Source organism: Salvia splendens, chromosome 8, assembly GCF_004379255.2.
Source record: "Salvia splendens isolate huo1 chromosome 8, SspV2, whole genome shotgun sequence".
NCBI lineage: Eukaryota > Viridiplantae > Streptophyta > Magnoliopsida > Lamiales > Lamiaceae > Salvia > Salvia splendens.
Genome location: NC_056039.1, coordinates 33053799 through 33076097, shown reverse-complemented (window position 1 = coordinate 33076097; position 22299 = coordinate 33053799). Strand labels below are relative to the sequence as shown.

The 22299-nt window shown below is 40.1% G+C and overlaps 2 protein-coding genes and 1 pseudogene across 2 annotated transcripts; 2 read left to right on the top strand and 1 right to left on the bottom strand.

The window, feature by feature from the left end:
• Positions 1-2224: 2224 nt before the first annotated feature.
• Positions 2225-3183, top strand: LOC121743747 (fasciclin-like arabinogalactan protein 9). Its single transcript, XM_042137106.1, has one exon. It carries the CDS (start codon positions 2225-2227, stop codon positions 2942-2944), a length of 720 nt encoding a protein of 239 aa, XP_041993040.1. The 3' UTR covers positions 2945-3183.
• Positions 3184-5719: 2536 nt separating this feature from the next.
• Positions 5720-8253, top strand: LOC121745360 (proteasome subunit alpha type-6-like). The gene is made up of 9 exons (XM_042139232.1): positions 5720-5959; positions 6106-6200; positions 6279-6360; positions 6673-6769; positions 7014-7072; positions 7172-7254; positions 7445-7540; positions 7793-7852; positions 7951-8253. The coding sequence occupies exons 1-9, from the start codon at positions 5884-5886 to the stop codon at positions 8041-8043; spliced, it is 741 nt and encodes a 246-aa protein (XP_041995166.1). The 5' UTR covers positions 5720-5883; the 3' UTR covers positions 8044-8253.
• A 1332-nt stretch (positions 8254-9585) lies between these two features.
• Positions 9586-17020, bottom strand: LOC121746119 (annotated as a pseudogene).
• Positions 17021-22299: the final 5279 nt, after the last annotated feature.

The window sequence follows — 22299 nt, the reverse complement described above, 5'->3', positions numbered from 1 at the left end:
CTACGGAACTATATCAAATATGGGTGTGTATTGTAGCTATTGCAAAATTTTTTAGAATCATATGCAAAAAGATGTATAAAATTTAAGTTTAGTACAAATGGTTAGAGTAAATTTATATTGGAAATGAATTTGAGTTTAGTGTAAATTGATTGTAAGTGACATGAGAGCACATTATTTCTTTCTTTTTTTATATATTAGAGATAGAACTAGTGACTATTCCTCGTGTGCTGATTAATTATGTCAATCGAATATAAATTACTAGTTAAGATAGAGGATCTCATGCGTATCATCGACTCCCATTATAAACCCGTCACTCCAATTAAATATATCTTGATAATATAATTAGCTCCCAATTTGACTAATGATTCCATTGGCTTAAAAGGGAACCGATCGATTGTACATTTCACCGACAAATGAATGAGAAATCACAAGGTCAAATAGGTAGGTATAATGTTACTATAGTTTGAGATACGTACAATCACAAAAATCATCTCTTTCACTTAGTTGAGGATAACAACTTTCTTAAATAAATAAAAGGCACAATATATATCAACAACTACCACACATATTCATATTTTAAGATATTAACATGTGGTGGGGTGTCACAAATGCCATGTTATGCCAGTTGTGAATTGGATGTGCTAATTGTTCGTAACTTCGTATCATTTTTATTTTGATACATAGAATGAATTATTTATACAAATGCTGAAATGCATGTGTACATACGTATAATGTATAAAATACTTGTAGTAGGTAGGCAACTTGGACTTGTTTATTTGGGTTTGTTTCAACTTTAGCCAGCAAAGTCTTCAATAATATTTTAATAAATGTAGTAATTAATACCGTTGTGCATCATATATATAAATAAATAAACGTAGAGAATTAAATAGTTTTATCACTAATAAAAAAATGTTTGTGGATAGTGGTCTCACACTCAAAAATGTTGTCCTTCTTAAAAAAAACTTCTCTAATAATTTTGTGCCAAATATTTAGTGTTTATAATTAGGCTAGTAAAAGATTAAACAATTATTTTATCACAAAAATATGGTTCGGCTATATCCTCTCGTGTCTACTCTTCCATTTTGGACAAATCAATTTTTATTAATTTATTTTGCATTTGGGACATAATCATTTAATTTATTCCACATAATAATCAATCAATCAACCAATCTAAACACTAACACTAAATAACACATAATCCATTCATCTATATTTCATGATCTTTTTTTTAATAACATCCAACATACAATTAATAGCATAATAAGGAGTATTTATTTTTGTAATCATCATAAATTACAAAATCACTCATCTTAATTTTGCTTTTAATTAACAGAAGAAAACTTTTATTTGATCCTCCTCTTTATCACGAATTCGCTACAAAAAAATGTCGAATTAAAAAAGTTATTTCACCACGTACGAATATATTCAACAGAACCACAAATCCACCGTATAAAGTTGCACTACTCATTTCTATCCCGCGATAAAATGTCTCCTTTCCTCGACCAATTAATGACTCATTTTATCATTTTAATACACCCACAACAATTAAAGACTCTTTTAATTACTTTTTTTTCATTTTTGCCAAATAGACTTCATAACTAATTAATCTAAGCTATTTCATTATAAGCCAATACTATAATAAGATAAAAGTAGTATTCATATTCACAACTTTTTCTATATATTTTTTTTCACAAAATCAAGCAAATTTTCGAATCAACATCGAGTCAAAACGAGTTGTTAAATATTTTAGTTGACGTCTGATAACGTTACGTACGTAAGTATACTATCAAGCTATATATATACATATATATGTCTGTGTTGAAATCTTGCAAAATCAGAATAAATCAATTCTTTAGTAATTTGCATTTAGATTATAAAGCTGATAAAAAATTATCAAAATTTAACGAAAGTTTAAAATTTTAAAGGCTGTACAATCACATACACAAAATCATCCTATAAACCAAATTTTACTAGCAATTTAACCTGCACAATAACATACTATATAATCTCATTCTGTAATCGAGATTTTAAAGGCAAATTAACCTGTACAATAATAATAGCATCCTTTTAACTGTCCCTACAACTGGAATAATATAGATAAGGGCTAAATTTCAATAATATTTGTCACTATTATTCATATACAGCTCATTCCAACACACTCTTATCCCCATATAAAACCCCCACACCCCACCACCACTAACCTCACTTCTCCTCCACCACCACCATGTCGTCCTCCTCCGCCTCCCTCCCCCTCCTCCTCCCCCTCCTCCTCATCCTCGTCCCATCCGCCCGTGCCCAGTCCGCCCCAGCCCCGGCCCCCTCGGGCCCCATCAACATCACCGCGATCCTCGAAAAGGAGGGGCAATACACCCGCTTCATCCACTTCCTCAACGAGACCCAGGCCGGGGACCAGCTCAACAACCAGCTCAACAACTCCCGCGAAGGCATGACGCTCTTCGCCCCCACGGACAACGCCTTCCAGAACCTCCCGCCGGGGGCTCTGAACAACCTGAGCCCCCAGCAGCAGGTCCAGCTGGTGCAGAACCACATCTGCCCCAAATACTACTCGCTGACCGACCTCCTGTCGGTCAGCAACCCGGTCAGGACGCTGACCACCGGGCAGAAGGGCGGCGCGTTCGGCCTCAACATCACCGCGCAGAACAATCAGGTGAATGTCAGCACCGGGGCCGTGGAGGTCTCGGTGTACAACGCGGTGAGGAAGGACTTCCCCCTCGCGGTGTACCAGGTGGACAAGGTGCTCATGCCGAGGTTCGACGACGCTGGGGATGATGACAAGAAGGCGCCGTCGGCGGCTCCCAAGGGAGGGGCGGCGGAAGGCGGGGATGCCACGGCGCCGTCGACGCAGAGCCCGGCGGGGAATGGGGCGGGGAGGATCGGATTTGTGGCGGCGTTTTGGGTGATGTGCATGGGATTGGTGTTGTGATTTTGGGGATGAGTTTTTTTTTCTTAAATTGATTATGGTGGTGTGTTTTTTTTTCTTTTTTTTTTAATAATTATTTGGTTGGTTGATGTTCGGAAAAATTGTTTTATTTGATTCGATTCTGATTTGTGGTTTTACTATTCGTATAAAGGATTTTTTTTTTGTTTTTTTGCTTTATACATGTGTTGGGGATTTTTATGTAGAAATTATTTGGATATAGTTGAGGAAAATTCACATGGGCAGCTCATGCGTTCATATATTATGGCAAATTGTTCTTATAGTAGTATATAAATATGGCAAATTGTTGAAAAAACAATGAAGTATGTTGAAATTTTGGTTTAACTTTAAAAATTAGTCTAAAAAGTTATATAAAATGCTAGGATTTTGTTCGCAATGGCAAAAATATGATTATGTATATATTGTCGATGTTTTTCAGCCAAATGATACATTTGTGTTATGAATAGATGACATCGTTTAATTCATTGGTGATGACGTCCATATATAATTGCAAGCAAATCTAAAATATGTCCTTTCTATTTAGTTATCGAGCAAATCTTAAATTTGATCAAACTTCATAATTTTTCGAACAATTTGCCCATCTTTACATGACTGTTGACTTCTAAAAGGAAGTCTCTTGCCTTGTGGTTCTTGTTTTAAATAATTGTGCAATGCATTTCGATGAAGTCGCCTTACTTCATTTAGATATTAATACTATTATCGTTGGACTTTATTAATGGATGTTTAAGTCAATAGTTAATACATGATCACAAATGGACCACTAGCCCACTTAAACTAATGAACAAAGGTGGGCAATAGCGCTCGCTAATTACGGAACGTAATCGAGCTCTAGAGTGCTCGGAAAACGTTATACTCCGCATTAGCGAGCGCTTTCATTGTTTAAATCCAAGTACTCGATATTCTTCAACGCCAAAACAATTCTAGGAAAAAGATTGCGACGTTATACCATAAAACATTAAATTAATTGTTACAACGTAGTTGTCAAAATGCTTGGTTTGGACAGAAGCATGCCCTTAATTTGATTAAAGCCATTAACATTTTCTTTATCAATTTTAGGCTATTAAATTTTGAGTTTGTTTGTCTTCTTTTGTTTAATTTGTACAGTACATAATATAATGGGCCCAAAAAATTTAATATGGCTAGCTTGATTTTACCCCTCAACCTGGTGGGCTCGGGCCAGCCCAATCCTTTTATAGCCCTACCGTTTGATATAAAGTTTATGCAAATTGAAAAAAAAAATTGGTAAAATTATATTTCTACCCACAACTTTGAAAATCAGTCAAAAATTATAAAGTTTTAGATATTTTCTCCATTATGCCATAGTTATATAAGTAATAGCATACATGTCATTTATTTTTATATGAATAGATTATTATTTAATTCATTGCTTATGATGTTCACGTAAGATTTTTTGGCTGCTATATTAGATACTCCAATTTTACTATCGGGTAGTTGAGAAGAACTTCCAACTTCAAATTTTTCTACCTAGTTTTTAAAATTGCAGGACATACTAGAATTTGACCAAATTTCATGAATATTTTTTTTCCAGATAATTTTCCCAATTTATTTTTGCTATTTTTTTATCGTGTTCGAGATATACCAATTTTTAATTTTTATTTCTGGATATTTCACCAAAAATATTTGGGAATTATTTAAATGATGAGACATTTTCAAGTAAACGGTTCCCACTACAATGATATGAATTGGACTATTTTTGGCAAATTGATGGGAAAAGAATATAAAATTCGATAATATTTAGGTTTGTCATGCAACTTTAAAACTCAACTTGAAAATGATGAATTTTACTATTTTTTTTATTTATCTCCTTGCGAAAACACTTGGTCGCCTATGTATAATAGTATATTGTTAATATTTTTCTACCAAACAACGTTATTTTTTTATGAATATACAACATTGCTTAACTTACCGATTGTAACATACTAACGTTGGAGAAATAATTTTCCGACTCACTTTTGTAGTTGCAAGACAAATTTTATTTGACCAAAAATTATGATTTTCTGTATTTATGATATTAATAAATTAAAATTCAAGAAATTTCGGAATATGGGTTTAAATTCGCTGACCTTTCGAGATAAGAGATTCAATTCACTTACCTTTCGAAATATGGGTCCGAGACATGCGAATTTTTCGAAATAAGGGTTTTACACCTTTTTATATTTATTCTCTTCATTTTTCTTATTATTTCCCTTCCAATAATTATAGATTTACTAAATTATCCTTTAACCCATCTCTCAAAAATTTCATTTTACCTCCCTCCAAACTAGATTGATGTCAGATCATGTTAGTACTCTAAGATCAGGGACTCGTCAGTTATTGAAGGTTCTTAGCATTGCTGAGGATTGTGTATGCGGATAATGTAGAACTAGATCAGGTTTACATCAGCCAGCTATCAAGTACACTCCGCCATTTGAAGAAATCACTTTGTGACGCTGATGAAGAAAATCTGGAGTGGTCGTTGCATTCTCAGTTCTTGTCATACGGATTAAGGAACTAAGATTAAAGGATAGTTTAGTAAATCTATAACTACTGGAAGAGAAATAATAAGAAAAATGAAGAGAATAAATATACAAAGGTATAAAACAAATTCGCATGTCTCGGACCCATATTCCGAAATGTAAGCGAATTGAATCCCTTATTTAAACCCATATTCCGAAATTTCTCTTTAAAATTCCCCCACACAGTTGGGGTATTTCAGTCTTTTCGGTCCTATTTATTTCTTCCTGTCTTGTGCACAAAGCTTTCTTCGTTTCAAAATATAAACCCAAAAAACACTCGCACAGTCTCTCTCCATCTCTTCAAAATTACAAATCAAATCCAATTCATTTGAGAAAACGAAAATTCTTAAACATAATCGTCCGATTTCGTGAAGAAACAGCCAAATCGTAGCAGAAAAATATTGAAGGATGAGCCGCGGAAGTGGAGGCGGATACGATCGACACATTACGATCTTCTCTCCGGAAGGCCGGCTTTATCAAGTTGGTAAGCGTTCTACTTCCTCTGAATATTATTTTCCCTAATTCTCCGCCAATCGAAAGCCCTAATTTTAGCTCAGTGGTTGTCCATCGGCATTTCTCGGCTGATTCTTATAATTTAGGGTTTATGAATTTCTGTGCCCTAATTCGCAGAATATGCCTTCAAGGCCGTTAAGGCCGCCGGAGTCACCTCGATAGGCGTCCGAGGGAAGGATTCGGTGTGCGTTGTTACTCAGAAGAAAGTGCCGGTGGGGATTTTTAGTATGTGTTGATTTGGTTTCTATTTTGTGGAGTTGAGTTTTTTATATTGAGTTTTGTGTGACCAGGACAAGCTCTTAGATCAGACAAGCGTCACGCTTTTGTTTCCCATTACCAAGTACCTTGGTTTATTGGCTACTGGAATAACTGGTAATTTTTGCTTTTGTCTATGTTTTCCTGTGTATTATTCATTAGCTGGGATGGTGTATGTTCATTAAGAAGTGAGACTTCTCTGTGCAAGTTATGCTGTTATTGGTACTTAAGAAGCTTATAAATTTTCACATCAGCGTTTGCAAATCTAGGTAGTTGAAAAATAGTTTTCTCGAGTTAGTAAAGTCTTCGACCAAGCATAAATATACAAGCTTGTGCTGAAAACGATGTTCAATGGGTGGAAGACTTCATTTTTGCTTTCCTTTGCATGTATTTATCAAAAAATGATTTCAACGTGTTCCCACTTTACAGCTGATGCAAGGACTTTGGTGCAACAAGCAAGAAATGAGGCTGCTGAGTTTCGCTTTAGATATGGTTATGAAATGCCAGTTGATGTATTGGCAAGATGGTATGGTAGTTACACTTATTGTTACTCTAAAAGTACCTTTTGATTTTTGTTCGTCTTATTACTTATGTCCAATATTTGGTCCAACTCAATGTGAAGTGTGGAGCTGTTTGAAAACTATTATCCAGCTATGGTTGTAATATTCCTATTTGTTTTCGAAATTGATTGATTATTTGCTAGTGTCAAGTGTTGAGTGCTGAAATACACATGTTTTCAGTAGTAATGTTAGTTACCTGATGCAATGCAGGATTGCGGACAAGTCTCAGGTATACACCCAGCATGCCTACATGAGACCACTTGGTGTAGGTCTGTTGTTTCTTTCATCCTCAATGGGTCTTTCCTGTTTTTGTTCTTCATGTTATGTATGTTTCTCTTAATTAACTGGCTTCTTCCTTTGGTATGAAGTTGCCATGATATTGGGTATCGATGAAGAGAAAGGTCCTCAGCTTTTCAAGTGTGATCCTGCTGGCCATTTTTTTGGTCATAAGGTAGTGAGGAAGTTTATGTCTCTGTATCTGTTGTCAATTCTTAAACCTTCTTGTTGTCTCAAATTCACATGTTCTATTGTATTCCCTCCACTTCTGTATACTTGCTCTACACATTCTGTAGACTTTTTAATGAGAAGGTTTGTATCTCATCTTTCTGATAAGATAAATATTCCATTTTATTTTCTGATAGGCAACGAGTGCTGGCGGGAAAGAGCAAGAGGCTATTAACTTCTTAGAGAAGAAGATGAAAAATGACCCCAAGTTCACCTATGACGAAACTGTGCAGGTAAAACGCTTTTCATATATTTGAGCACTGTCTTAATTCCAGATAGTAAATGTTGTTTCAAAACTCGAGAAATGTTGTGCTTGGTATAACAATGGTTTTTTTTTCATCCAACCTAGAGTACATAATAGGGGAATGAGAATTGCGTTATATGTATGGCATTGACATTGACATCGACATCCTATGATTTGATGTTAGTTTTATTTGAGTGTCAAGGAAGGGTTTTATTTTGCTCTCTAACTTTTGCCTTTACAGACTGCCATTTCAGCCCTACAATCTGTTCTACAGGAGGATTTCAAGGCCAGTGAGATCGAGGTAATTTTTAGTTGCATGGTTTGCATATAACATGTTCTCTTATTGAAAATGCGATTAACACTCTGCATCATACTACTATAACTTTTGCCTCTGGGCAGGTTGGTGTTGTGAGGGAAGAGGATAAACTTTTCAAAGTCCTGTCGACTGATGAAATTGATGAGCATCTGACCGCAATCAGCGAGCGCGACTAATCCAGCCTGATCGGATTTCAAAAACTACGTCTAATGAGTGGATCGAGAGTGGAAGGCCTTTTGCTTTAATTGGACTATCATACTGTATTCATGTCATTTTATGGTCTATGTTTGAACTTAATTCCCCAGTCGCAGTATTTCTCTTGGTTTTTATTAAACTAACAGTCCTATTTGAGTCTCAATGACATCATAGTTCCCATCTCGTGCTCATATTTATGAAATGTCACTCAGTAATCATAGATAGTTTCTTTATTGCACGACAATCCTTTGTCAGGGATAAACTGCAATGAGAGACCTCAGTCCTTTTATGCTGTCTCGTAGTTCCAGTTGTGCAGTGTCGACTTGTTTTTGTTCGAATGAGCAGATGATGATTAGGTTAGATGCTGTATCTCACATTATTCTGTGATCAGATTTCTGTATGATGAAATCATTCATACCTTGAGCAGGATGAGATCAGCTCGGGAAAGTGGTCGCCCTCGCCCATGGACTTGGCCATTGCCATGGTGCCTACCTACATCGGCATCCACCAATGTCACCCTCTGAATGCTTTAGGCATCTCGGACGGTGTGAGGTGGTGGTCGCCAGCAAATCTCACTTGGACTGCGCATTTTAGCATGGTGCCGGTGACTTGGTGTAGTTCCGAATATGAGCTTGAGCATCAAAAAGCTCATCACTCAAGTTTTCTTCATTGGGCTGGTACCATTTGGGACTACTTTTTTTTTAAAAAAATTTTGGGTTCAATTCCACAGTATCTAGATCCCAATGACTAATTCCTCGTGTCGTATAAAAAATGGTAGTGGATGGGAAATATATTTTTTAAGAAGAGGAGAATAAAGAATGAAACAGAAACTATTTAAAGAATTTTCCTCTTATTTCGCTTATTTATCTAGGAGTTGAAGGTCACACAAAAACTATAAATTATGATTTGATTAAATCACACAATGAACAAGAATTATGTTGTTAGGCTGGGCTTCTAGCCCATTTTATGATCTATCGTTTGGTGTGCTGATGAATATATGTCAAAGCATAATAAATTTAGTTTCATTTATTAAATCTATTTAAGAGGTCCTTACCTTTTAAATCTAAATTTGAATTTAAAAAGCAATCTTTTTTAAATATGATCAATAATAGTTTTCTATTGAGTCATGACGACTCAAATTTCCTATATATTAGAGGAGAAGAATGCCTTACTAATTCAGTTGTATTTGATAGTTTATTGACGAAGCTTGTAAACCTCGAATATATAATAAATAAAGATTTATAATACAGGCAACCTGAATATTTCACCATGCCGGTATTACAAATTATGTTAAATTTCATGGTTTTTTCATTCAATTTAAAATCGCCAAATAGACTAAGGAATTTCACTAAACATCGTGTGTGTTTTTTAGGCGATTTTCCCTCAATAAAATGATGAATTCATTTGTAAATATATGTATTAATTTCTAATTATTTATAAATTTGTTATGAAATCTATAGCTTATAGGTTTTGAATCAAACTTTGAATTATAAAAGCTTGATTAAGTTCAGATAAGCTATATATAACAAAATAAAGCTCAAGACACGAGTCAAAAATAAACGAGTTGAAAAACACATAAAAACATTGCCTTCACCAACAAGAAAGCCATATTATCATTAACTTCAGTGGAGCATTAGGTCGAACACCTCCGCGCGATGGCCATTAACGGCGCCAGCTTCCTCACCGTAACTCCCATCCTCTCTCTCTCATCTGCCATCTCCTTCTCCCCGACCTCATCCACTCCCCACTCAAACTCATGCACCAGACTCCCCAGCACCAGGTTCAGCATCCGGTGCGCCAGCGGTATCCCGGCGCAGATCCTCCTCCCCGCGCCGAACGGAATCAGCTCGAAATTATGCCCTTTATAATCCGTCCTCGACTCCAGAAACCTCTCCGGCTTGAACTCCTCCGCCTCCTCCCAGCACCGCAGATCCCGCCCGATCGCCCACGCGTTCACGAACACCTGCGTGTTTTCCGGAATCCGGTAGCTCATGAACTCCACCTCTCGGATCGCCCGCCGCGGCACCAGGAAGGGAACCGGCGGATGCAGCCGCAGCGTCTCCTTCACCACCGCCTGCAGGTATGGCAGATCGTCGATCTGCGCTTCCTCGAATCTGTTGCCTTCTCCGACGACGCGGCGGAGCTCTTCCTTCGCCGCCGCCATCGCCTCCGGGTGGCGGAGGAGCTCCACCATCGCCCACTCGATCGTGCTGCTCGTCGTCTCCGATCCGGCGAGGAACACCTCCTGCGGTAAATCGAATCTCAAATTCGATGAATTAGGAGTTTAATTCGATCAATTACCATGATGATAATGTGGAGTTGATGATCGGAGATCTGATCGCATTCGTCGTCGCTGTTTCCACGGTATTCTAGAAGCACCTCGAGAAAATCCTTTCTAGAGCTAGGTGTTTGATTTCATTTCCCTCCGTTTCTCCACGAATCCGGCGACGATCTTCAACGTTTTCTCCATTCCTCGATCAATCTTCCGCCGTAGTCCCTGAGGATCAATCTCTTGAAGATGGTAACCGAGAGGGATAAGGGATAAAAGGCTAGGCATGGTGAACTGCCGAGAACAAAGTTTATGATTCTCTTATTTCTGTGTTTCTGCGTGTTTTACATTGTATACAATGATCTCTTTTTATAGGAGAGAAATACAAGTATATTTGGAAACATATCAATCTATTCTAGGTATAATCACTAATTGGTATTCTCCTAAAATAGATTTATTTCTTTCCTTGAATTGTGTCTTCTAGGGTTTGACACTCCCCCTCAAGTTGAGCCGCGGCATCTCCGATGCTCAACTTGCCAAGAACTTCTTTGAACACTTTAGAATTCACGGCTTTGGTTAAGATGTCTGCCAGTTGATCATCTGACCTCACAAATGGAAATTCTATGACTCCTTTTTCTAGGTTCTCCTTAATGAAATGTCGATCTACTTCCACATGCTTAGTCCTGTCATGTTGCACTGGATTTTCTGAAATACTAATCGCTGCCTTGTTGTCGCAGAATAACTGACTCTTTTGTGTTGGAGGAAATCCTATCTCCGTAAGTAACCTCCGCAACCATATAATCTCCGTTAAACCACTCTTGATTCCTCGAAACTCTGCTTCCGCACTAGATAAGACAATGACCTTTTGTTTCTTGCTTCTCCAAGTGACCAGGTTTCCCCCTACGAACGTGAAGTATCCTCCCGTAGATTTCCTGTCAACTGGATTGCTTGCCCAATCAGCGTCAGTGTATCCATGAACCTCCAGATCTCCTCCTTTTTCTAGGAGTACTCCGTATCCTACAGTCCCCTTTAGATATCTTACAATCTTCAAGGCAGCCTCCATATGGTCTTCTTGCGGTTTGTGCATAAACCGACTGACTATACCAACTGCATAGGTAATATCTGGTCTAGTATGTGAGAGATAGATAAACTTTCCTACCAATCGTTGATACTTCTCCCGGTCTGCTAGCTTTGCTCCTTCTTCTATCTTCAATCCATGGTTGGGTACCATAGGAATATCTGAGGGCTTGCAATCTAGTAAACCAGTCTCTGCTAGTAAATCCAGTACGTACTTCTTCTGTCTCAGGAAGATTCCCTTCTTCGATCTCAAGACTTCGATTCCAAGGAAATATTTCAGTGCCCCCAACTCTTTCATCTCGAACTCCTTAGATAGATTCTCCTTCATATTTTTGATTTCCTCTTCATCGTCTCCTGTGATAATCATGTCGTCCACATAGATGATCAGACATGTCACCTTGCCGTCCTTCTTCTTAATGAACAATGTGTGGTCAGAGTGGTTTTGTCCATACTCATGCTTGAACATTGCCTGGCAGAATCTCCCAAACCATATCCGGGGAGACTGTTTTAGTCCATACAAGGTTTTCCTCAATCTGCACACCTGTCCGTCTCCGAATTCTCCAAGAAAACTTGGAAGGGCTTCCATGTAGACTTCCTTATTTTCTTCCAATTCTCCATGTAAAAAGGCGTTAGTGACATCCAGCTGATGTAAAGGCCAATCTCTAGATGCAGCTATAGACAGCAGTGTTCTAACTGTATTTAGCTTGGCTACCGGAGAGAACGTCTCTGCATAATCCACTCCATAGACCTGAGTGTATCCCTTAGCCACCAGTCGTGCTTTATACCTCTCGATTGAACCATCTGCTCGTCTTTTGATTGTGAAGACCCATCGACATCCTACTGGCTTCTTTCCCTTTGGTAGAGTACACTTCTCCCATGTTCCATTCTTTATTAAGGCATCTATCTCTTTCTTCATTGCCTCCCTCCAATGTTTGTGTTTCATCGCCTCCTCAAAGGACTGAGGAATCTCATCCTCATAGAGGGCAGCTTCAAAAGCTCTAGCCATTTCTGTGAGATGTCCCTGCACAAAATTAGTTACAGAATATTGGGACTTTCATCCTTTCCAGTCTGGAGAGTATCGCCGAGGAGGAACGCCTCTCGTACTCCTTAGCGGTAGCTCATAACCCATGTCTGCTTGTTCCTCAATTTCCTCATTCTCCCTGTCACTATTAGTTTCGTCCACAGGAGTAATATTTCCAGAGCTATGACTATTTACCTCAGGATCCCTGACAGGGGTAGATAGCGAGGTGTCACCGAACTCCTCGTCCTGCACATTGGAACTTGACGGCCTGGCGTTACCGCTAACTGTCTCTGGTGGACCGACGTTTAGAACAGGTTGACTTTGGCTCGTCACGTTTCCCTCCCCCTGACTGTTGTGATTCTCTTCCTGGTTTGGTGTAGGCTCGGGTATTGGTGTAGGTGTAGGTTCGGGTACGGGTGTAGGTGTAGGTTCGGGTATTGGTGTCGGTAGCCAGCCTAGTGAGTCATTTTCCGGAATTTCTGGTCGACTCTCCCCCTGACCGCTAGGTTGGCTATAGAAGTATTCTCCCTCAACAAAGTCGCAGTTCATGGTGGTATACATGGTTCTTGTTTTAGGATCATAGCATCTGTAGCCCTTTTGATTCCGGCAATACCCTAGGAAAACACATTTAACAGCACAAGGGAAAAATTTAGACCGCTCGTGTTTGGGAATATGGACAAAGACGGAGCACCCAAATATCCTAGGTTCTAGACGAAGAGATGATGGGGTAGTGGCTTGGGCAGATAGGATGTCCAAAGGTGTTTGGAAGTCCAGGATTTTGGTAGGGAGACGATTTAGAAGGTAGACAACAGTGGCTACGGCTTCTGGCCAAAAAGATTTTGGGATTCGGGATTCGATTAGGAAGGCTCGTGTGACTTCTAGAATATATCGGTTTTTTTCTTTCTGCTACCCCATTCTGTTAAGGAGTATGTGGACAGGTGGTTTGGTGGACTAATCCCTTTTCAGTGAAGAAAGACTGCATTTTAGAATTGACAAACTCCCCCCATTATCGGATCGAAGGATTTGGATATTGTGTTTGTATTGAGTTTGTACGAAGGTATAGAATTGGGTGAACTTGTCAAAAACTTCAGATTTTGTTTTTAATAAATAAACCCAAGTCATGCGTGTATAATCATCAACAAACAACAAAAAATAGCGAAAGCCCGATCCCCCAATAACAGGTGCAGGACCCCACACATCCGAATGAATTAACGAAAATGGAGTTTTCACTCTAGTATTATTTAACTTAAACGAATGTCTATGGCTTTTGGCCAAAAAACATGTTTCACAATTAAAGGTAAAAGAAGAATTCAACTTAGGAAAAAGCAGACGGAAATATCCTATAGATGGGTGTCCTAACCGGCGATGCCAAAGCCAAGCCTGCTTATCGGTCAGTCCGTGAGACAGCAACGCAGTACTCTGATGGGCCACCTCATCCATTTAGTACAGTCCGTGTCGTTCAGTGCCACGCCCAACTATCGTCCCCGTTTGGGTATCCTGCAGTAAACAGAAACGAGGCTGCATTAGTAACTTGCAATTCAATTCTTTAGTCACATGACTAACTGACAATAATTTGTGAGGTAGTGACGAAACAAATAAGCAATTCGAGAGTCGAAGGGTTTGGGAGATAGTGATGGTTCCCGCACCCTGAACAGGTGCCAGATCTCCACTCGCAGTTTGAACATGAGTTTTATTTGACTTGGAAATACTTTCAAAATCAGACATATCAAAAGACATTGTGTCAGTTGCACCACAATCAAAGATCCAATTTTTATTCTTTTCTCCTATTTCTGAGGTAGATGACATGGCCAAGGCTTCAAAGGAATTTTGGCATTTTATTGTGGGATGTATCACAAGATTTTCACAAGGTTTAGGGGATGGAATGTGTTTATGAGGAATTTTGGGGAGTTTAGAGGAGTTATTTTCGAAGTGGGGTACGGAGTGCAATATGTGAGGAGTTTTGGGCTGGAAACAATAGGTCTATGGGGATGGGGTAAAAAACGTGATAGACCAGAACTTGGAGGGTTCAAATGAGAGCCCCCCCTTTACCTTCACTCCAAACCCTAGACGGGTCCGCCGCGTTTGCTTCTCCTCCAATCTGCACTCTCGCCGCCGTGACAGTGGCAACTTCCTTCTCCTCCCCGCGTCCGCTATAATTTCCGGTGGTGGTTGGAGTACCGAAGCCACCCGCTGCGTGCTCGGTGTAGGCGGCTTGGCCTCCGACCGCCGCTGCTGCTGATGCCGATGCCCTCAGTCCGCCGCGATTCGCCGCCCTCTGGAGCTTGGATTTCTTTATTTCGTCCCACCATTCGGGATACCCATGAATGAGGAAGCATGTATCTTTTGTATGCCTCTTTCCGCCGCAATGGCTACAAAATAATTTGCTTTTATCTTCGTCGCCTTTGCGGTGATTGGCTAGATACCGGGACGGCGCCGGTGGTGGCGGTGGAGGCTGACTGGCCCTGTTGCGGTCGAATACGATCAGTCCCGCTCTAATTCCGGAGCCTGTTTGTTCGGTAGGTTTCAATATTCGCGCATTGTCAGCATTGCGCCTCACCATCGCGTATGCCTCTAGAGGAGTCAGTAATGGCTCTTTGTTGATGATCTCCTTCTTGACTGATTCATACCGTTCATCGAGTGTGGTAAGAAACTGATACACCCTCATCCTTTGGGTCCGTTGATTATCTTTTTTGATTGACGGAGGATGGTCAATCAAGCTTGGATCTCGGGCGTCTATGGATATCCACAGATCCTGTAATTTTTGCCACAATGCTTCCAAGGTCATTCCTCCTTGTTTGATCGTCATACATTGTCTGTATAGGTCGTACACCTGAAACGGATCTCTCCCGCTGCCATACGTGATTGCCAGGCCCTCCCAAAGGTCCTTGGCGGTCGCGTATTGAGAAACTTCATTTATAAGGTCGGATTCGATGTTGTTGATAATCCAATTGAAGGTGCAGTGATCTCTCTGCTGCCACCTCGGGTAATTTGAGTCGGTTATCGGCGGTTCGGGGTCTGAAACTCCTATTATGTGAGAGGTCAGCCCTTTACCGCCAATAACCCTCTTCATCAGGTTGGCCCATAGGGGATAGTTGTTCCCGTTGAGCTTTGTTTTGATGGTTACTTCTCCCAGCGATTATGGCTGGGTTGAGGGGTTTTTCGGGCTCTGCCCTGTCGAAAAATTCCTTAAATTTCAGGAATTCGGCAAATTGTGCCGCGAAATCTGGTGGAAAATTGGTTTGGTTTGAAGTGTTTGTGTTATGTGGATCTGTGTTTGAACTCTCGGTGGTTTCTGACATTTTGTTTGCTCACAGGGTTAAGGACAGATGGTCGGGAAAGGTGGCCTTGGGACGGTGATGAACTCTCTCTGAGTCCCCACCTTAATAACCTGCTCTGATACCATCTTGAAGATGGTAACCGAGAGGGATAAGGGATAAAAGGCTAGGCATGGTGAACTGCTGAGAACAAAGTTTATGATTCTCTTATTTCTGTATTTCTGTGTGTTTTACATTGTATACAATGATCTCTTTTTATAGGAGAGAAATACAAGTATATTTGGAAACATATCAATCTATTCTAGATATAATCACTAATTGGTATTCTCCTAAAATAGATTTATTTCTTTCCTTGATTCTTTCCTTGAATTGTGTCTTCTAGGGTTTGACACAATCCGCCGGAGGAATGGGAACAAGTCGACGATATTCGGCGTGCCGGAGCAGTTCATGAGCTCCAGCATCGCCTCGTGGAACTCCGAACCCTATGCTGCCTCGGGACTCACCAGATCCCGATACAGCTTCTCCAGCATGTTAAACGACGCCAGGAACATGAACCTCGCCACGTGGACGCCACGGGTTTGACCTGTTTCAGCTGCATTTCCGATCCACTCCACCATGTCGGCGACGGATCGCCTCCGTCTCGCCGATGCGCCGCTGGCCGAGCATCTCCGCCGTCATCATCCGCTTCATCGCGCGCCAGTACGGGCCGTACGGCGCCAGCGACAGGGCCGCCCTGTCGAAGCCGTGCGCGCCAATGACCTCGATGATCTTGCGCTCCGCGAAGCTCGCGTCGTGGCTTTTGAAGAGGACGGCCGCGGCCTCGGCCGTCTGCACAACCATCGTGTTGATCGAGCCGATCCTCAGCCACACCACCGGGCCGTACGCGCTCCGTAGGCCGGCTATGGTTTTGTGAGGCATCTGGCCGAGGTCGAACATGTTGCCGAACACGGGCCATCCCGGTGGCCCCGGGGGAAGCCACGAGGCGCTTGAGCCCGACTGGTGACGGCGGCGGAAGAGGAGCACCGCCGGTGCCAAGAGAACAACACAATATACAAATAGTGGGTACGTCCATTTCATAATAATAGTGATGGCTCTAGCTCTACTCTATATGTATACATATAGACATAGTTGATGAAGGATTGAAGTCAACTCCCTTTGATCATACAAAGCTTTGATTTGAATGATTCCTATTCACTTTGGTTTCAGCATTTTGTCTCGAAGCGGAAAACTAATGCTTGAATCTTATTTTTGGCATAAACGCTTATTTTCAGCAGTCTCGTTTGTTCTTGTATGGGAGAAGAAACAAGGCGCGACATCATACATATAAATTATGCATTCATGGTTTGTCCACAATTTATAGAACTATTTACTTTTTTCCACTTTTAGTAGCAGATCTCACATTTCACTAACTTTTTATACTCACAATTCAATATAAATTATTAGTTTAAATAGGTCTTAGAGCATCTCCTATGGCGCCCCTCCGGTAGGACGTCCGGTCGGACACCGGGAAGGGCGACGGGACGTCCGCCGTTGGGAGGTCGGAGGTCGGATACGGACGTCCCGTGAGGACGTCGGGTGTCCTCGGACGTCCCGGCGACGGGCGGGCGGACGTCCGCCACTGTGGCTTCAACTCGGACGTCCGGTCGGACGTCCCGTTTTTATTATTATTTTTTTTGTTTTGAAACTCTATATATACGGCTCGTTGAATTTTATTTCATTCGCACCACTTGCGTTAATAACAAGTTTCTCTCTCTACATCTATAATTTCAAGTATATCTAGAATGTCTAGTGAAAGTGATAGCGAGAATGAGTTGGAGGTCGCTGTTTCAGGTGCTATACAGAGGCTGCTACAACAGAGGTTGCAGCGGCGGCAGCAGGCGGCGGTACCTCGGCCGATCCATCGTCGAACTCAAGTACCCCGTGACCACATTGCTGCACATATTCGGTTGTATGCTGACTACTTCGCTCCGCAACCGCGTTTTGGGGAAGCCTTATTCCGGCGACGCTTTAGGATGCATCGTCCGCTGTTTCTGCACATCGTGGGTGCTTTAGAGAGTAGATACCTGTTTTTTAGGATCAGAGAGGATGCAGCTGGCAAACCCGGACTCACGCCCTTGCAGAAGTGCACTGTCGCAATCAGACAACTGGCGTATGGAGGCGCGGCCGACATGTTCGACGAGTACCTCCACATTGGCGAGTCGACAGCAGTCGAGTGTCTGCAGAATTTTTGCGCGGGCGTGAGAGCGATATTCGGGGAGCGGTATCTTCGGAGTCCGAGCCCCGAAGACTGCCAGATGCTGATAGATATGCATGGGTCGGTGCACGGGTTCCCTGGGATGTTGGGCAGCATAGATTGTATGCACTGGGAGTGGAAGAACTGCCCCGCCGCCTGGAAGGGGATGTACACTACCGGCTTCAAAGCCAAGCATCCCACGATGATCCTTGAAGCTGTAGCTGACTACCGGTTGTAGATATGGCATGCTTATTTTGGAGTCGCCGGGTCCAACAACGACATCAACGTTCTCCAGTCGTCGCCCCTGTTCAACGATCAGTGCAATGGCGTTGGTCCCGCCATCAATTTCATCGCCAACGGCAACCAGCATAATATGGGGTACTATTTGGCAGATGGGATATACCCAAACTGGCCCGTCTTTGTGAAGTCAATCAAGCATGCGATCGGACAAAAGAAGACATACTTTGCGAGCCGTCAGGAAGCAGCGCGCAAGGATGTGGAGCGGGCATTTGGTGTGCTCCAGAGTCGGTGGGCGGTAGTGAAGGGTCCTGCACGGCAGTGGTATATTCCCAACATCGGCGATGTCATGTACGCATGTATCATAATGCACAACATGATTGTCGAAAATGAAGCTGCGGAACTGACTCAGTGGACCAATGAAGATGATACGGGTGCAGGTCCAAGTCACGGCGTGGCCACCGCGAATGTGAATATGGGGGTACCTCATGGAGAGGTCGAGCGGCTGCGTGCATTTGCCGACATGCGGCAAACAGATGCCCATATTCGACTTCAGCAGGATATTATCGAAGGGGTTTGGACTCGGAGGGGTTGACGTGATAATGTATGAATTTTTTTTTATTAGTGTGTAATTTTTTTTTCGAATCATGTATGTTTTTTCCGATAAAGTTGTTAATTTTTCCCGTTCGTATTCTCGGTCAAATTTTATTTCCGTAAACGTAAATTGTTTTATTTGTGAATTTATGATTTTTTTATTGCGGGATGTCCTAGTGGGAAGGGCGATGGGAAGGGCGGATATGCATGGGATGTCCTAGTGATGTGGCAGTGGGGTGGGATGTCCTAGTGACGTGGCAGGAGGTGTTTTTGGGATGTCCTAGTGGATGTCCGAGTGGGATGTCCGCCCACTGGAGATGCTCTTACATTTCACTCACTTTTTTCCTTTACTTTCTCCTCAAAATCAAACAATTTTGGACAAAATGTATAGATACTTTTTAGCAGACAAAAAAGCCGGGCCTAGAATGTTACTCCCTCCGTCCCATGCTACTCGCACTTTTCATTTTAGGCCGTAAATTTGGGATTGATTTTTTTATGTAATTAAAAAGAATTTTAGGTGTAATGAGACATTACTTAATAAAAGAGCTCTTAACTTAAACTAACATATTAATTAAATGCATTAATTCTAACTTAAATTATAAATAGTGTAAGGACTTTGTGACGAGCCGAAAAGCAAACGTGCGAGTAGCACGGGACGGAGGGAGTATTATTTAATCAAACGAGGTTAACTTTGCATGGCTCACTAATCACTTTGTCGCCTCCAGTATATTTTGGGAGGAGATTAAAAAGAAATTTTGGAGTACACCAATTAATTTAGAAATTGTATGGGGTTGGTTGAGTCATATGAGTGTTTTGTAGCTTCTGCCTCGTGTACGATTGATTATACAAATGTAATATGGTTGGTGTGACAGTGTGACTTGTGAGTTTAAACACATTAATTAGAATCAACAATTTTTAAGTATCTGTTTTAAGTGTATATATTCTAGGTACTTTGACACTGACTTTCTACTTTGAACCAACAATTTTCTATATGATATATTCTCTTGAGAAAAATCTTGTTCTCATATAATTTTTTCAATGTCACCTTAGAAACAATTTTATCCAAATTAAACCTAATAAAAATTTGAGAAAAATGACGAATTTCATGGTTATTACAACTGTTTTTTTAAGATATGAGATGAACTAGAATTTGATTAAAATTTATGGTTTTTGCCAATTTGCCATTTTTTAAGGAAAAAACAAATTAAAGATCGCATTATGTTGGATTTGAATCCAAGACCTTTGTCAATCAGACATTAATAACTCTATTAGTAAGTCACTGTGTATGAAGATGTCATTAATTGGCCACGACTGTTTAATACATAATCACCTACCATAAAATGAATATTACAGCCAAAATGCAACTTTATCTGCAATGGCTCCCATTGCCACTCTTTCTTCTTCTTTTTTTATATGAAAGGTCATTTTCAGATTCAGTGAAATAATTCATAATTGTGTAAAAGAATCATGATGGTCACCTTTTTATAAAATAATCTATCTTCCTACCGGTTCCATTTATTCCATTGCCCTTTATCATAGATTTTGTCTCCTTTTGTTTTATTTGTTTATGAACTTTTCGTAGGCCCTTGTAAATTTATTACTATAGAAAAGGTCTAGAAACATTATCTTTTAAAAACATTAACAATATATTACATATAAGCGACTAGATGTTTTTGTCTGTGGGATATACATATACTAGCAAATAATTCAAATTTTCTGATTTCTTTGGTTAAATAAAGTTGCAAGACAGATTATAATTTCATAAAATTTTATACTAGTATTTTGACATTTTGTCCAAATTTATAAATCTTTTTTCTATTTGAGATGTCAGTCGAATTGACTCTTGTGTATGAGAGAAAATAAATTTTGAATAATTTGGATTTATGTAAATGGTGAAAATATGAAATCAAACAAATTTTAAGATTGAATTATTATTAAATTTTAAATATACAATCCATGAATTGAAATAGCATTTGACGTGATTTCATCGTGAAATAAGGCGATTGTGGGGGAAAATCGGGTTTATGGGGCACTTTACACTAAAGATTACGTAAATGTACCCATTTTGTTATCTATTCCAAAAATGGGAAAAACGCCAACCACATTGGCGTTTCTATTAGTAAAAACGCCAACCTCATTGGCGTTTATCTTCGCGTCGTATTGGAGGTGTATTTTCGCCAAATACAGCGACGGGAAAAAACGCCAATGAAGTTGGCGTGTATACCAGGTAAAACGCCAATGTAGTTGGCGTGTTTAATTAATAAAAACGCCACTGAGGTTGGCGTGTTATGCTTAAAAATGCCAATTTGAGCGGCGTGTTTCTGTTGAACCATATCCTTATCAGATCTCCCCCAACATCGCGACCCTAAACACTTTCCCTCCCCAAAACGCGAAAACCCTTCCCAAACGCATAAAAACCTTTCGCTCGGGTCGACCCGGTGGTGGATTTAAGCGTGGATATTTTGAATTTGGCTAATTCTTTCAACCATTAGTCCTTCTAATCGGTTAGTATATCAAATTTTAGACTCATTCTTCTAAACATTAGTCTTCCAATATTTGATTGATTGTTGTGATAATATATATTGTAGTGTAATTAATATAATAGTTTGACCAATTATTATGGGTACACTAATATTTTGATGGATTATTATGATAGTATATATTTTAATGGAAATATTTTGACCAATTGTTATGCTATTATATGTTATAGTATATTTTATGGATTGTTATGATAATACATATTGTAGTGTATTTAATAGAATTATTTTGTCAATTTTTTGGTTGACTCTACATAATGATGAATGTAAAAATAATACATATTTATTTGTGTTTTACATTATTGCAGATAGTATGACGTGGTGTGTCAATTTATATTGGGGTGGAAAGATAATTCCCGGAGCAGTTATTTCGTATGATCCTCCTTTTGCTAAAGGATTCATTATGTTGGATGAAACAATTTCGTACGATGACCTTGTGGAAAAAATTTGTGAAAGGATGGGGATAAGCATATATGAAAACAATATTCAAATAATATGGAAACGTACTATATGCTTTGGATCCGGAGTCACGTTTATAGGTGTTCAACTAGAAGAAGTATGCATGCAACTAATGTTTAGTGAGAGTATGGTTATTGGAGGTGTAATTGAATTATATGTTGAGTATTCGGCAATTACTCAACATCATAGTCATCATGTCATAAGTTATGATGCTGGTACGTCAACGAGAGCCCAAGAACCATATTTTGCTGCAACACAAGATTTTGATGTTGGTACGTCTACGAGAGCCGAAGAACCATATTTAGCTGCAACACAAGATTTTGAAGCTGGAGGCGTGCATTTAGGGGATCGTGACAATTGTGATGTGGTGGAGGACATAATAGGTCCTGATAAAGCCGACTTTCTTGATCCACAATCACCTTATAATTCTGAAGATTCCGACACGGTTAGTACAGACTCAGATGGTGATCCGTCGGATGATGAACAATTTGTTGCTTCAAGACCATCCATTCCACTTGGAGAAACAGCAGTTGGA